The sequence below is a fragment of the Kryptolebias marmoratus genome, linkage group LG16 (assembly GCF_001649575.2).
Source record: "Kryptolebias marmoratus isolate JLee-2015 linkage group LG16, ASM164957v2, whole genome shotgun sequence".
Classification (NCBI taxonomy): Eukaryota; Metazoa; Chordata; class Actinopteri; order Cyprinodontiformes; family Rivulidae; genus Kryptolebias; species Kryptolebias marmoratus.
In genome coordinates, this window is record NC_051445.1 from 5252574 (window position 1) to 5270412 (window position 17839).

Consider the following 17839-nt stretch of genomic DNA (forward strand, 5'->3'; position numbering starts at 1 on the left):
AAACATAAACCAGGCCCCAACACTTTGATTATTGCATTTCATTCATTCACAAGCAGGGCTTCTCCACTTCTCCACTTTCTTTAAAGCACAACGTTATTTTATCTACTGTCCACCGTTGTTTTTGTTCATATTAATGATTAAACTATAAACAAATCAAAATAAACAGTCAAAACAGTTATACACGTTATGATCACAATTCCAGAANGATGTGGCGTGGGGTGGGGGTGTGGGGGGTTACATCTCAAAAAGCTCGTTAGTGACAGACATACAACACTGGACACGTGATCAGACGAGCACAGCAGGAAAGCAAACAGTTCAGATCATATTAAGGTTTATAAAACACAATTACATCTCTCAGTAATTGTTGTTTTTCTCGTGAGGCAGGGTAAGTGCTCACCTGGGTTAATGTGAGATGTTCACATGGCTTCTTTGCATGTATGAAGTTGGGTTTTTTATGTGTGTGAGGGTTTCTATTCCATCTCCTGAATAAAGCTAAACTGGTTCACAGGAGACAGGATTTCAGCTGATCTTGGACCTTCGTGTGTTCTGTTCTGGTGCTATTTCAGACGAGGCAGAACAATTAAACAAACCCTTAAGATTCGCTGGCTGGTTAAAGCGTCTTTTAAGCATTTCTGAGGCCAAAGTTAATCTTTTTATTGTGCCTGCTGGTTGGCAATCTGCCTCCTTTTCTTTCTGCCACCGGCACACAAACCCATCCAGCCCAGCGTTTCTGAGTCAACCTATCATGAAGTCCATGTTGTTTTTTGCAGCCTGGTATCATTCACTAACAACCTCTTCCCTCCTCAAAGCATAGTTCAGTTTTCTAGAAGGCACTACATGACAGTACAGGCAGAGAATAGAGTTAGTTTTTGAAATAACCGCTGAGAAGACTTCAAAATGTGTTAAGGAAGATAAACACTCACTGAGCTGAGCTTTAGCTGATTTGTCATAAGCAACTGCATTAGGTTTACGAAAAAAATCTCCAGGTTTAGCGTAATATCTACATTTTATTACTAATATAAAAGGATTTTTGTATTTCTCTTAGGACAAATGTACAAAAATAGGGAACAAAAATGCCAAAATGTTATAACAGACCCCTGCTCGGTGTAATACATGCACAACAGAGGTGATAGAAAAGTATAAACTCCTTTTCTTTCCCTGCAAACACGGTGAACTATCACCACACTTTAGTTTACAACAAAAAAGAAAAAGACAGCAATGAACCATTATGAAAGGACATAAAAGGAGGACAGTGCAGATGAGAAGTCTCATTAGCACCTTTGTTTTCTGTAGTGAATATTTGCAGCCTGATTAAGAGGCATGAGAGGAAAACCAGGCAGTCTAAGCTGTGCTGAACAGTCAGACTGAACCCCAGAGTTCTGCTGGTCATCCACTTAATTCCACATTTTACTGATGAATTACTGTTTTCAGGAAAGTATCTATCTCACCTAGAGTTAGTGGAAGAAATTTATTAATTAGGTCTATTGAAGACTTCGACTCCAAAGGGAAATATTGAATTAATCCCCAGAGATTAAAATCTTCTCACAGTGGATCATGATTCAATCAGCGAGAGAAAAGAAAAGAATGATGATGTAATGGAACGAGGGAAGAGTATTTTCTCCTCAGTGCAGAGACGGGACAGGTCCTGGGGAAGTTCGGGAATATCTCAGATATCTCAGTCACTGCTGTCATCGTCGTCCTCATCGTCCGACAGGGTGTTGTTGTTGAAGTTTGGGCCCAGGGTGATGGAATCTGAGCGCGGCCCGAGGCTTCCGGACATCAGCAGCGAGTAGCAGTGGCCGCACACGCGTACAGGTTTGGACGACTGGCTGGGCAGGAGAAACTTCTTCTCTGAGCACGGACCGCAAACCACAAAGCCACACTTCCTGCAGTGGTGGCGGCGGCTGACCGGAGTAAACTTCACCTTGTGGCAGCGCATACACACAGTCGCCTCGGAATCAGGCACCCAGACAGCGGCGTGCTCACCTGTCGGGGACTTGCCACTCTTCTGCAGCAACTCTCGCACACACTTGCCGATGTGGTTCATCCATTCGGATTTCTCTGTGGCAGTGGCAGCGTAGACGGCGAACGACTTGGTGGGCGTCTTGATTAGCCAGCCGTTGCGCAGCTCGCCCTCGTCTGGCACCGTGTCGATGGTGACGTTCTCCAGGGGGATGATGTGCTGCTTGTTGTACTTCTTCTTTTGGATGACGATGTTGCCATAGACCAGGATGTCGTTGAAGAGGAAGAACTGACGGGCTTTCGGCTTTTTCCGGCAGAGTTTGGTGAGGACGCCCTCTCCGATCAGCACGCGTCCTGGAATGGCTAGCGGCTGGCCCGCGGCACCAAAGCAGCTCTCAACCAACGCGATCCGCTTGGAGTTGGCCTCGCTGTTAGCAAGCCGGTCCACCATCTTCACCTCACCTGTTGGAAAACAAAGGGAAAAAATAAAGCATTTTTACTGACAGCTTTACTAAATTAAATACTTTCAATGAATTTTTAAAGTGACAAGTTCAGCTCTGACTATTTACATTTTCTTTATGCATTTTCTAACCATCGTGTTGCACTGCAGTACCCAATATCAAATATTACTTTGGTTTATAGTAATCTTTATGGCACATCTAGTAGTTGTGATAGGATATCAACAAGATCTTTATTCATTTGAATTCATATATTTGTTATATGCACACCAGTTTGTAATTAAGTATTTTAGTAAGGACAACATGCTTTGAAAAGAATTAGATATTCTTAAATGTCTGCTTTTCAAAACTTTTTAGAAAAAATTCAACACAGATGTAAAAACCAACAGGTTTATTTTTTTCTGCTGTGACCCACAACATAACTTGTTGCCCTTTACTTTGTTTTTGTTTTTTTATTAAAGCACAGTGAAGGAGGTTAAAGGTCAGTGACGATGGACACAGAAGGGTATTGGCTCTCCTTGGGCAAGCCTGAAGGGCTGAATGCCAAGTTCAGACACAAGAGCAGACATCCTGTGAGGACACTGAATAACCCCTCAGTCAAGTTTTAGGTTTTGTAGGAACTACTTGGTTGAGAGCTTTCCATCCATCTGTCACCCAGCAGTTTAAACCACTTTAAAGCTCTTCTTCAGCAAACTGAACCAGAGTGACGATGCTGCAGCAAGACTGCACTGACTGATGCAACAAAATAATGTTTTGTTTCCCTTCATTTTATCAGAAATAAAATGCATATATTACTCTGTTAATTATAGTTCTTTGAGCAAAATCTATCAGCCAAAACTGGTATCTGGGTGTCAGAGCTGCACAAAAATTGGAAAATCAGTATTGGCTCCTGAATGAACTCTAAGCTTTTGTTTATATGCACTTGTTTGTTGAAAGGCGGGGAGAATGCACTCAAACAGTAACGTACAGAATGCAAAGTGCTGGTTGGATTTTACCCTTGATTTTCTGTCCTTTAAAAATAAAAGGACAAGAAAAAAAAAAAACACAGCACTAGGAACTATGCTAATTAGCCAGCAAATGCCAGCACATTTTGGGTCAATTCCCCAGTGATCTGCACACTAATAACCTTGAGTAAGCGAGTGAGCTGCCTTGAAAGCCCTGGAGAGGACAGCGGGGCTTCTGACATGTCAACTCTGTTAGCGAGGGCTTGTTGCCCAGAGCTGGGCAACCAGCTCCCATCAGCAGAGAGCAGAGGGCACAAAGAGTACGAGGCCCCAGAGAGAAAGAGTGGTATAAACACAGGCTGGAGTCTCCCAACCCAGCAATCAACGCTAGACAGAGCAGGAAGAAAGAGACAAAGTAAAAAAAAAAAAAAAAAAAAATGCAGCAGAAGAAAAAAAAAAGAGCTTCCTTTGCTCAGCAGAGATAAATATTTTGGTTTTCATGATAAACACAACTTTAAGACACAAATAAAAACGTAACAGAATAGTTTTAACTCTTTGAGGATCACTAAAAATACTTATCACAAATTACCTAAAATCAAATTGCTTTCTAATGTTCCCATGAGAGTAATAGGCTGTTGTTTAAACCTAATTATATCATTAACACTGATGCCTTCACACTGCTTGTATCAAATGTCAAAAATGGGAAGGAAAAAGAAGAGATAAACAGTTTAAGAATCCAAACTATTCAAGCTAGTTTGATATCTGATTCATTAACTATTAATTACTATAATACCTTTTATTCAGTATACTTGAGATCATTTAGGAAGAACAACCTCTTTATTTTATTGTTTTATGGTATCACAACAACAAAAAAAATAATAACCAGGTTCTCAACAAGTGTTACATTTAGATAAAAACAAAACTCAGATGAGCAAAGTCAGTCTGAGCTTTATTAAAGTTAAAATCTGATTGGACCATAAGAACACCTCGACTCTTTCCCTTTTACTTGTTGAGTATTTGCTGGTGTGCTGAGGATCATGATGCAAGTTTGGTTCAGCAGATAAATCTGTAACAGATTGAAGCATGAAACTGATGACAGGCACTGAGGAAGGCAGTCTATCTAGATTACAACACAGCCACACAAGCTGATTTAGAGGGGTGACAAAACATTAGTTTTACTCAAAACCAAACAAAAAGTTGGAAAATTATATATATATATTTTTAATTTAAAGTACTTTACTATGAAAATAATGCAGTTACAGTTTTTGACATGCACCATTTTAAATCCTGTAAATGCACAAACATTTGAAACAGATTGGCTGTGTCAGTGTGACTGAAGGTGATAAGAATATTATTCTACGGTCATTTCAGAGAGTACTTTTGTTTTTTCAGGTACAGTAACTCTCATGGTGTATATGAGGCATGGTGAAACACAGCAGAATATTTATTAGTCTTGCAGAAGCACCCCAGACTTTTCTGCTCTTAAGTAGGCGCAGACAGCTTTAATGATTTAACAAACTGATGATAAGGATACGCTCGGTGAGTGTTTGCCTCTTAAAGTGGCTGGTAGAAGAGATAAACTTTACAGCCATCACCAATTATTTATTTGGACTGCGTTGCTGCTTGGTGTCGGTTTCTCCCCTTTGGGACAGACTGAATTTGTCAGCCTCTGGAGAGGCGGTACACCGAACTTTTGGTGTGAGAACCAGCCTCTGTGGAGCTAAAATTCACCAGCTGCTCCGTCATCTAAAAAGATAAACATCGATAACCCGTTTGTAGGATGCTGGACAGACAAACGGAGCTCATACTGAGGGAGATAACAGCGCTGCAACTCACACAAACTGTTCCTTACTAATTCAAGTCTCTTTCCTAAAAAGACTAATTTGCTACAGGGAAAAACAAATAAATGGATTGATTTATTCAAGTAGCACACATTAATGTTCTTTGAAATAACTACGTTTTGGATAAGCTTAAAAGGTAGTTATCGCACTACCATTCAAAAATTTAATATTTTAATTTAAATGACGACTATTAAAGCCTGGATCACACACCAGGTCGGCCTTTTTTAAAAATATCTTGTAAAGAATAAACATTTTTTTGACTATTCTTAGAAACTATTCACTACTCTGTATATTAAGCTACTTTAGTCCAACACCAATTGCCACAAAAATATTTACTTTTACCTCACAAAGTAAATACCACAACTCTATTTTAACACAATAAAACTGTTGTCAGGTTAACGCCAATCAGCCACTAGAAACTATTTATGGTTCTGCAAATAATGCATTTAGGATGTAAGTAAGAAAAAGTCACATAAACAGACATTTATTTTTAGATATAAACAAGCATAATATGAGGTTGTCAACTTTTCTTGATGACCAGCAGTTAAACCTCCGGTGGTACCCAATTGGAAAGCCCGGGAAAGAAGGGAAGCGATGAGTCAGACTCTGAAAGGAGGGAGTGATGGCAAAGACCAATAGTAATGAGGGGAAAAAAGTGATTCTTTGGGCTGTAAACAACCAGAGAAACAAGGACACACATTTATCTTCAGGGAGTAAAGTGGTGGTGTGGGGAGACAGCACTGAGGATGAAGCATTTTCATTGTTCCAGCCTTTTCTGTTGTATATTTATACGTTTACGCTCTTGGGTTACCAGTTACACAACAATTTGATATTTAAAATGACTTTGGTAAAAAGTGGTCCAATGGGTACTGACTTAATGGGTCCAAAGTGGTCTGGTACTGACAGACATAAAGCTATCAACAAAATAAAAACAAAAAAGAAACAGAAAAACAACTGAAATGGATTAGAGCACACTTTGAAAAACTGTTGTTTGTATTTATATGACAGGTTTATGTTAGCTAGCAGCATTAAGTTAAGCATCAGAACCAAAACCAACCAACTGAACAGTGCAGAACCGACACATACATACATACACCAAATGCATTAATTCGTTAAAAAAGACAAAAATGTACAAAATCCCCCCACCCCAAGACACTAAACTCTAGTTCAAATAGACTTGAAAACCAAAGACAAAAGAAGATACAAAAAGGTTTGTGGTTCATGATAAAGTACCTACACCTGTGGTACTTTTGAAAACAAATACTCAAAACTTAACATAGGAGGACAGTTTTCTCCTTCAAGATGCTCGTTTCAAAATAAGACTGACCTGAACACGGAGGTCTTCTGCTTCAGGACAACAACATTCGGAACCATTTAGACAAAGGATTACACCGCCGCAGAGGGAGAATCACCACCGATAAACGGATTGGAAGCTAATCTTCTACAAAAGTTGATGCTATAAAACCTGAGCTGACATTACTGCCTGTTAACAAACCTGGAATAGAATATTTCCAAAACAGATTATTGTGCCTTTACACGACAAACGAGCACCAGAAAACATCACAGAATCTGTAGATAAGAATCCAACACATTCATATATCAAAACACCATCAAATGTACTGCTGAAGAAAACTATACAACCCTGTCGTCATTGAGCGGGTTTCATTTTGTTAACAAAATAAAGACAAAATGGCTCTTGGTGCCTCTTCATTAAAACAATTATTCACCTTTTCTGACTGTCTAGTTGACAAGTTGCATTAACTTACCTCCAAACAGTAAATGAAGAAAAAGCACAGTTTTATTTTATTCATGCGGTAAATATCAACTTTTAAACTCATGTGTGTAATTGGGCAAAATGCAAAAATCACATAGTATTGTGATTTTTATAAACAGCAAATTTTCAATTGAGAATTGTTTTCCACATCTTTATATTTTAATGTAAGTCATGTAGAAGATAAGTTATATGTAGTTATAGAGAATGAAAATATGAATTTTCTAAGATCAAATTAGATTAATGCCCTAAAACTAAAATAAATAAATAAAAGGTCTTTAGACAAGTGCCTGTCATGTTTTATTTATTTTTTACCTTAACAAACGTTTTTAAAAAAAATGTACTTAACTAAATACAAAAAAGATTAAATTGGCATTAAAAAAAATTAATAATAATAGTAATATTTATACCAACTACAATTTATCAAGACTGAACTGTTTTTAGTTAGTTTTTTTAAACCAGATTCACCATCAACATCGATTGCGTTTTCCTGGAAAATATCTTGCATATTTATTCTATTATCCTGTTTTTTTTAATCCACCAATAATCTTCACAGCCATTATTTGAGCCAATGAAAGATGCTTAATGACAATACAATCATTTTTGAAGGAATGGTGTTCAAAACAAAATTTTTAACTAGGGCAATGAGAATTTGAACAATTTGGATTTTATTTCTTCTCTTCAAATCCAGTCAGTTTGGCAGCAGGAATAGTTCATGTCATATCCGAGAGCAAAACGAGCTTTGCAGATGTATGAACTAAGAATGACACAAATGTTTCCTCTTTATTTCTTCAAACCTTCCAAGAACTGTTAGTTTTTGGGTTTTTTTTTTTACTCCGTCAGTGGAGTAGTGGAAACTCTGGACGTCACAACTGCTCCAAACTCATAACTTTTATGTGCCCCAGAGACCAAAAAAACAACAATCAAAGGCCAGAAGCACATGCTAAAGAAAAACAGTGATCTAAGGGTGCAGGTCAATGATCTGAAATCCCAGAATAACCTGATCAAACTTCAGATCATTGACAGTTCAGCTTTTAGACATTAATCTAAGCCAAAACAAATCTGAGCCCTCCTTCATACTGAAATGTCTGGATTGTTGATGGAAATCTGTGAGTAAAAGGAAAACCATTACCACACAGGCTATATTATAGTAATGGTCCCATTACAACAAAATCCTTTCAAAGGGAAACAAATGCATCAAAGAAATACTCCCAAAAGCTACAACATAAATATTTTTAACGATAAAGATATCCCAGTTCTCAGAAGTGAACTGTAATCATAGAAAAGTAACTTATCTACAGTTATTTCCAGCAGTTGTTCCACCTTTGACCAGAATGGTGGTAAAACACTTTCACAACCCCAACTCTTTCCCTTCTGAGATCTCATGTTGACATCAGCAGACACATGACTTTTAGCAGATATAACAAACCATAAAGAGGAAAAGTTAAACCTTACATCACCTTTTGACTGAAGAAACCATCTTAACGTTGTGCAGCTTCTTAACGACCCTGTTTAAGGTGACGCACGGACCTATTTTTACACTTCTTTAACCCCCACCATACCAAACCTTAACCCTGACGAAGAAATGTGAATATGCAAGAAGAGCTGAGTGACATGGCAGGACTGAAGTTTAGTTCTGTAGAGGTTTTTTTCCTTTTGCTTGAGAAACCAGCGAACCAATCAAATCGAACAAACGTGTCGTCACAGCAAACAGCAAGGCAGGTTTCAACAAATTAAATATTTGAGGCAGGCAGATTAGGATCATTAGTCAAGTACATGTTCAAACACCCAGTGAATCAATAAACAAAAAGGCATCAAACTGTAAAATTTAACACATTTAGGTAACTGTTAAGACAGTGCAAATTAGTCGTTAATATATGGGTGTGACAAAGTAAAACGTGTAACACACAATAAAGAAAGCACCAATCCTGTTGAAAATTACTAAAGCAAAACTCTTGAAGCACCATTTTACCATTTTACTTAAAATAAAAACTTGCACTTTTACCAATTTATTCTCCTGTTTTTGCAACTCTAAGAAATATCCAGGGATGACATAATTTTAGTCAAACTCAGATGTATGTATAATAATATTCATTGATGTGTAATGTCCCACTGAAGAAAAAAAAAGGATTATCAGAATACTGATAATTTTAAATTTTATTTTAAAAGGTTTGTTTGTTTTCACATAACTCACTTTTCTTTTCATTTCTACCAGACAGACATTTTTTACACTTCAGCAATTCCACTAAAAGTCGACCACAAATAAAAATATCTTCATCATTTTAATTATCATCTTCATCATCGTCACCTTCATCTTCATCATTTTAATTATGTCACATGTAGTAGTGTAAATACCTGCTTATAGTTATTTTTATAGTCCTTATAACAAGTCAGCATTTGCTCATTTTGTTTGCTGTGACAAGATTGGCATTTCGAGGTAGACATTTTGCTTTCACAGCATCTTTTTAATCTAGTGGAAATGAAACCATCAAAAGGCACTGAAGTGTTTGCTGTATGCTTCGGGTTATTTTCATATGAAACTAACACATAGAAAGTATTTATGTAAAATAATGTAAAAGGAATGAAATCTACATACTGAAACAGAAATGAGTATGTTTAGCTTTGATTAAAAAAAAAAGGTTGCTTCTTCTATTTATTAAGCAAACGGATACAGAAGTTAGATAAATAACCACAAACGTACAAGTGTAAAAGAAGTGACGCCTCAGCAGTTGTGGTAACTTCAATTTGTTTGGCCTAAATTCAGGATTGTAATAGTAGCTTCTTAACATTATAAATAAGGTTTTAGCTTCCACTTATTTTAGGTTGTGTGTTTTGAGTGAAACAGTATAATCTTTAGAGGAAGTGCTGATGTTTTTTATTCACTCATTAAGAATCTAAAACTTCACTACATGGTCATGAAAATCCAAATTGAAGTCAAAGCTCAGGTTTTAAAGGTTTTTATTTCCTCAGTTGTTCTTCAACAACAGAAAGGCTGAAATGCTTAGCTGCTTCAGTTGAACGAGACGAGGGGAACAGATGGAGGCCCGCTGAAAGCACATTCCTCAGAAGCCTCTCTTTACCAGTCTCACTTCAACACATTTGCAGACTTTATGCTCTGTAATAAACACACTTTATCCTTAGAGTCTTCTCTCACAAAACCAACCAAATCTTCTTAGTGGAAAGATCTAGTTTTAAGTATATTATCAAATTAATGTGACCTGTAATTAATCTGCCACAACTGGCCTATCATCACTCAGCTTTCACCCTCCTATTATCTACAGAAACTTAAGTTTATACTAAATAAGAAACATCTCTAGGATGCATCATTGGTGATGTATCCTGGGGTAAACGGGTGTTTCAGGTCTCACAACATCAGACGCCCTCACGAAGGCCACCCAGCACAGCAATTAACTGATGATGCAAGATCTGTGTTTAAAACCTTGAATTGCAATCTGGCAGGCATAATGCATTCCTTCTAGGAATGTTACATAATTATTCATGTATATAAACTCAATGTACAGATTCTGTATCTCAATAAGCATTTTCCCTGAATTACAATAAATAAATTCATAAATAAAAATCTAACCACCTTATAAAATAAATAAATAAATGGGAAGCTGGGCATTAAAATTGAAGAGACAGCTATTTCAGAAAAAAAAAAAAAAACACCCCAACAATATTCCCAGGTAATCTGTTTATCTGTGAGCTGGACGGCGCGTCAGGAGGTAAGTAATCTGCATCCATTTATAAACTGAGACTTTGGATTACGTGCCGGGGGTGTTGGATTACATAGGAAAAGAGACAAGACTTCCTGTGCTTGCGGAGTAAGCAGAGAGACAGGGTAGATGGGTTGATAGTTGGTAGTTAACTATAATTAGAACTCATCACCTCTAGCAGAACTAGTTTTACCAGAATAAGACACACAAGAGAGAGAAAAAGGAAATGTCTGAACTGACTGACTAGACAGAAGTAAACTGAATGCCTCGTTCAAAAGCTGAAGTGGTTCGTTACTTGTTTATGGGGTTATGTGTTGTTTTGGTAAAAAAAAAAATGGAACTCTAAAGAGACAGTTTTCATTATGAGAATCAGTAATCTATTCTTAGTTCTCATTTGGCAAAATAAACGGTAATTTCCCTCCCAGACGCCTACTTTCAGTCATGTAAGGAAGTACGTAGTGAGAAAGCCCAAAAGACATGTGACACTTCAGAAACTTCACTTTTCATAGCTGTAGATTTGAGAAAAAGTAGAACAGATCACAGAGATGAGCTCTGACATTGTTCCAACCTTTAACCGTTAACAGCTAAGTTAACATTTAGAGCAGCGGTGCCCAATCCTGCGTGTTGTAGTTGTTTTTCTGCTTTAACACACCTGATTTGACTGAGTGGGTGATTAACAGGCTTCTGAAGAACTGAGGAGTGGAGAAACAACTAAAACATGCAGGATAGTGTTCCTCGAGGACAAGGATTGGACACTACTGATTAGAGTAATTAAATACTTCCTTGTTTATAACTTCCTGAAGGCAGCGAAATTTTAGAAAAGCTTGAAGTTGGTTTTGTATCGATTACAAAAGGCAAAACAATTGTTCGTTCATACCTCTTAATTCTGCAGCTCTTTTACTGCCTGTTAGGGCTGCGTTGTTAGGACTGAAATTATTGACAACTATTTTATAAATACTTAGATCAAAGTTATTCTTTGATTTTAGCAAAGAATTTAAAAGTTACCCTGAAATGTAAATTATGCTGCATTAATATGTGCTACATTCCTGTTCATGTCAAACTCTTTGCATCAAAATATAAACTGACACCTCACTCTGTACAACACAATCAAAGCATCCCATCATATGGGTGCAAGCTGCACACTGAATTGCTACCAACTGGAGGCCATAAAGCTCTCAGTGATGACTACAAGACACTGAAGAGCGCAGTGGCGTCCTTGTTGCAGAGTGAACACATGCTGCATGATTTCATCCCAGTGCACAGAGCGATTACCAGATTAAAAGCACTAAAGTGGTCCTGGAAATTCCAGTCTCTAATTTGGCAGCAGAGAAGAGATTCAGACTAAAAAGAAAAGAAAAACCACGGTAAGGTTTTGGTTTGAGGGATGGTTGCAAAACCCAATGATGGTTACTTCTACAACAAGATCTCATGAAGTTTCCATGTCTCTGGTCAAATGTTCTCAAACGGTCTGCAACTGCATTCTTTATTGATTGTTGATATAAAGGAACTGTTGTGGGAAATAAGATGCCATTACATTTGCATTTGCTTGCATTTTCAATATATATTTTAATATTTTTCCACTTATTATGGGAAGCCCAAACTGTAATTGTGATTAAAATGCAACTAAGTGTGTAGCTGTGTTTTCTATGTCAACTTGAACTAATTACCAATGTTATAGGAAAACATAATATGAGAACTAACCAATAATACAGGCCTAGTGATATTAAAATCAATCTTCTGGAAGTTTAACATCTTATGTGTTTCATACTCCACTGCATAGGCTGAGGGAAGTTTTTTTTTATCTCACTACTGAGAAAGGTCACAAGTTAAATCCCAATTAGGTGGCAAGTACTGTGTGAAAAGTCACTAAAGGATCGAAAGCAGAGTTTAATCTGATGTTGAACATGAATTAATTAAACCACCCACGAAGCTCTAATACCTCATGGAACATGAGGTAAAATGTTGCACACATTATATGTAAATAGAGAGATTTTACCTCGCATTGCATTTCCTGTGCAAATTTCCTTCAGCTGAGATGTTCAGTTTAGCACTGAAACAAAAATAATTATAAGATTACTGAATGACGATTTTCAAGTGCAGCTTTTTGTCTAATCTGCTTCCACATCCAATTTGAAATGTGACATTTATCATGATGAGTGGCCCTTCTGCCCCATGGAAAGAGATTTATAAATGTAGCCTTCCTTCACCAGAAAAAAACAACCACAAAACTGATAAATGACTTTGTAAATCCTTCTGTCAATCAGTGCTTCAGAGCTACCTTTTGCTTCCTCATTTTGCAGTTTTGCAAACAAACAAACAAAAATCTATAAAACTGCAAACTAAGTTCATCATATAGAATTTTATTTATGCCAACTTCATCTGCAACAAATAATTATATTTATTATAATGGTGTGATGACAGACAAACAGGAATATTTTAAAACTGTATAGACTTTTTTACAACAATTATTATAAAAAAAAACAAGCAAAAGCAATGAGTTGCTGTTTGGTAATATCTTACAAATCAGACTTCAGAGGACTAAAACTGATGAAACTGAAAATATTACAGATTTTTTTTAATAGTTCAACAAGTATAGTGTATGACTGTGCCAATTGAATTAAAATGTAAAATATTTGTCTTGAATTTATTTATTTTTTAGTTCTTTTTGCATCTTTACTCTGTTAATCTCTCAATTTTTCAATTATCAATGTACCTACACTGCATTTTTAATAAAATAACCACATTTTTAATAAATCTGTATGCAGTTTTCTTGGATTTACTTTTTTTTAATACGTTTCTGTAGTGTCGTTTTAAAAGTCCTGTGACTGCTTATAACATTACAATATGCATTCCGTCATTATGAAAATGTTGCAAAGTGAGTCATAGAAGAAATGCTCCACATTACAACAGCGACCAAACTACCTGCTCAGTGACCCATCCAGAAAAACAACTCCTCTTTCTGTGCGTAAAACTAAGAATGTAAACAGCAATGAACGGAAAAGTGAAGAAACCTACATTCACTTGGTTCATCGTCCAGACAGATGTTGGTTTTTTTTTCCATTTATAGGTGTATTTATTTCTGTATAATTTCTTTTTTTATGTTTTCTTGACTTTTACATTTCCCCAAGCATTTTCCTTTTCATTCGTTGCCACATGCACTTCTCCTTGAGGTTGGGGTTCTTAATGAATGTGTCAAAGGCCCACGTTTTCATTTACTGACTGATTATCGTTGTGCAGTGATTCTATTTAACAAAAAAAATAAGTCAATTAAGTGTGATTTCATGAGTCATTAATAAATAGTTATTTTAATTGACCTTATTCTATGTTTAAACCAGGGCGCTGTCATGTTTCTCAATCTTACAACTGTCTTTTCATTTTAGCAGAAGTGCTATTATTTTGTCACTCTTAAGTTGCCTAAAAATAATATATCAAACGTACAGTTCGCAAAACATTACCCACAAATAGTACTACGTTGTGTAAAAATGATGCAGCAATAAATGGAAGGAAGGATTTTTCAAACATTGTGCTCTCTCTCTGTCACAGAGATGTTTGATTCACATCAGGCTCCAGAAGATGAAGTGATGTTGAACTTTTAGATAAAAGCTCTAAACTTAGACAATATGCCAAAATGGTGATATATATGTTCACACAGTGGAAAGAAAACTAAGAGTCCCTTCACACCCACTATGCTATACACAACCTACCAGAATGTGGCAATATAGGAAAACCTTCACCATACAGACAATCATGATGCTGCTTTACTGTGAGTATTCGCCAATACGATTTTCTCTATTTCCTTCCTTCTGCACCCCCTTCGCCATGCTCTATACCTTTGCTTTGCACTTCCTCAGACCACATCCTGTAAGTACACGCTATAGATCAGTGGTGTCCAATCCTGGTCCTCGAGGGCCACTATCCTGCATGTGTTACTTGTTTCCCTGCTCCAACACACCTGATTCAGTGGTTAAATTACCTCTTCATGATCCGCAAAAGCCCGTTAATCACCCATTGATTCAAATCAGGCGTGTTGGAGCAGGGAAACAAGTAAAACATGCAGGATAATGGCTCTCCACTATTAGGACACTGTTTGGACTTCAAGTTAAACTAGTTTCATTTTCTAACGGCGCTGACAGCTAGTGTGACTTTGATGCAACGCTGTGCACTTCTCTTTGACACACTCTGAAGGCCAGCTTCCCTCAGTGTTGTAGTATATATCATATAACTTTAAAACATAAAAAATAAACAGGGTGGAAAATGCAAACTGACAGAAATGTCAGCATACATTTAAACAGTATCAATGATCTAACAACGGAAGTGCAACACTGTCAAATGAGAGCACAAAAAAATTAATGGTGAAAGAAAACTACCAGAGGGAAGGAAACATGTAAATTGTTTTGCATGCTTTTAAATTTATTCTGGATTTTGGCACCTTCAGACTTCCATAAAATGTGAATGGGTTGGAAAATCCTGCCTTAAACTAAAAGGCATGTCGCTGCAAATAGATAATGAGCTTAATTCAGCCAGACAGGGTGAATAAACACCCTCAAATTCACAAAACACCAAATTAGTTAAAGAAGTTAACTTAATTATAATGGAGAATTTAGTACAATGCAGCATCTCTGCAAGCAAATGTCGACATGTCAAACTTCCCTTTTTTATGTCACAGAAAGTTTCACACATTCAGGTCCACGAGTGTTTAACGATGGTTCCGAACTTCTGATTGCAGAAAAGGTTAAGTCTGCAGGTTGGACGGGCTAAACCACGGACACGCTGAACTCTGCAGCGCATGGCACTATTTACAAACGTACAAAAATAAACTTCTCATAAACGGAGCCGCCACGAATAAATGAACGCAATTATTTTTTTTCGCCCAAGCAGCCCAGCAGAAGTGAAGCACGGAGTTATCATAACTTCCCGAGACACGGTTCAAAGTTATACAATTACTTTTTCAACTCATTAGCAAAGTGGTGCCAGTTGTTAGCCCGGCAGCTAGCTAAAGATGTTAGCTTCCCAACACCTCACACACAATTCCTCCCGAACCGAACCGAACTTTAATCTTCCTGTCCTGTTTGACCATACACATAGAACGGGCATTCGATTAAAATAAACTAGACGAACGCTTTGATAAAACTGGGAAAAATCCCGAAGCGGACTTTTACACGCTGTGTAACATGAATGAGGAAAGGAGTAGCTCAAACCCACGGAACGAGCTTTAGCCAATCAGCAAAAAGTATCAACAGTCACAACTTTAAAAAACGAATAAAACTACGCACCCGACGGTAGCTCCTGTTGTAAAGTAACTTCTACTGTGGCTTGAAGTTAAGCTGTATTCCCAGATAATATCAGAAAAAGCTGTAACCCTTCTTCAGAAACTGACCACTGTGTCCGAGGACACCGACAGCAGCTGGAAACTCCGAAGATTAAACAACAACATGGCAGCGTTAGGCTGCGTTCACGGACCACCGGACGGCTCGTACATATTAAAAGCGACTGTGCTGACTATGCAAAGCGACGAAGTACCGCGCGGCTGCTGCACCTGTTAACACGAACGTCATTTGGGAGAATTCGTGACAATGCTAACAAACGTTCTGGTTTTACCTAATTTCAGCTGTTGAAACAGGAATAGGTTAGTCCAAAGTGCAGTGAAGGCACCATGAGTAGGACCAGGAGCCAAGCTTTTGGGAGGAGACCTGCCTGGTGGTTCAGGGCAGTAAACAAGACTAGACCTGCTGTTTTCTAGACAAGAATGCACGGATACTAAAAGTATTTAAAAAAACAAAAACATTAGAAATGTTTCCATAGCATCCTGAACCAACAAACAAACTTTTTTTTACCATTTTTTTCTACCTCTAAATGCCAGAGGCAACAACATTCTGTAGGTGCTGCCCTCAAGCAAGAAAGCAGCTCATCAGCATCCCACAATCCAGAATTAAACAAATCCAACATTTTTAGGAAGCAGAAGCAGATTTTAACTTGACTTCTCTCCCTTTAGAGACTGAGAACATTTGCACTCTGTTTCATTATTTATTTAGAAGGTAATCCGAGTTCTCAATGCGCCTTTTTCAGGCCTTTTACCCACATCACATGTCCTCTGTCAACAGATATAATCAGCTAGACTTAAATATGTGAAAAATATGTTGGCTATGAAATTACCTTTGCAGTGTGGTTGCAGAAGTTGACTAAAATAAACACATGTGTAATAAAATAGGCAAATATTTGCCTTAAAATTGATTTCTTTTTTGTTGTTGTTGTTCTTAAAGATAAAAATCAAATTGACAAGATTTTTTTAGAGGCAAAACGTTCTTGCATTTAGAAATAATCTAAAAGCTGGAAGTAAATTCTGTGCAGACAATTTTATACCCAGCGGCACATTACCCCACTTTAAATAAACAACAATTGGCAAAAAAAAAAAGAAGTTGGGTGTCAGAGCAGCCACCACACAGGTTTTAGTGGGTTTTGTTTCTCTACTCATCAGTCCATTAATAAAGCCACAAAGAGTCAATGTGATTAGTCTCTTACATCAGCAACGCTGCACCAAGACAGAGAAAAATCAGATTACAGATCAGATTAAGTGTCTGTGGTTATAAAAACACTAATCAAAAAAACTGTGACCTCAGAGTTGGTCACTGTAGTTGAAATTATATTGAAACTTTCATTTGAATTAGAGAAATATTTGACACTGTTAAATAATCGAAGAGATTACAGGCCGAAGAGGGCTGCAGAATTATGCCATTCAAGACTAAATTAAAAAGGAGAAGTGTTTTTGTCCTGTCTCATTTGACCACCAGAGTTAAACAAAAGAAAGAAAGAAGCTCTTCTTTTTTATTTTCATTCAATATTGCCCACCTTTGCAGCAGGCGATAATGTTTTTGCCCGTGTGTTTGTGTGTGTGTATGCAAATGTCAAAATATCTCAGTTTTACATACATTGAGCTAAGGTTTGGTGTGCTAGTAGCTGAGAGTCATTAACAACAGATACTTTGAGCATCACATCTTACAATATTGCGCATAAAGGTTTTTTAAAGTTTGATCAAAACAGCTGCAACTTCTGAATTTCTCACCATAAGATGACTGTGGAGTGAAAAGTCGAGGCCTTTTGACCACAAATCAAAGTGTTTGGTTTTTTTTCAACTGGCAAAAGAAAACGG

At 37.2% G+C, this 17839-nt stretch overlaps 1 protein-coding gene across 3 annotated transcripts; it reads right to left on the reverse strand.

Annotated features, from left to right (window-relative positions):
• Window positions 1-575: 575 nt before the first annotated feature.
• Window positions 576-16310, reverse strand: plekhf2 (pleckstrin homology domain containing, family F (with FYVE domain) member 2). Of its 3 annotated transcripts, none has more exons than XM_025008660.2 (2): window positions 16291-16310; window positions 576-2424 (listed from the first exon to the last, which is right to left on the reverse strand). In XM_025008660.2, exon 2 carries the CDS (start codon window positions 2411-2413, stop codon window positions 1676-1678), a length of 738 nt encoding a protein of 245 aa, XP_024864428.1. In that variant the 5' UTR covers window positions 2414-2424; window positions 16291-16310; the 3' UTR covers window positions 576-1675. The 3 variants fall into 3 exon arrangements, with proteins under 3 accessions (XP_024864428.1, XP_017284048.1, XP_037836148.1); XM_017428559.3 differs by lacking the exon at window positions 16291-16310 and adding an exon at window positions 15966-16130; XM_037980220.1 differs by lacking the exon at window positions 16291-16310 and adding an exon at window positions 8437-8578.
• Window positions 16311-17839: the final 1529 nt, after the last annotated feature.

Bases quoted from the DNA above. Each gene is read 5' to 3' on its own strand.
- plekhf2 (XM_025008660.2), bottom strand. From the start codon at position 2,413: ATGGTGGACCGGCTTGCTAACAGCGAGGCCAACTCCAAGCGGATCGCG.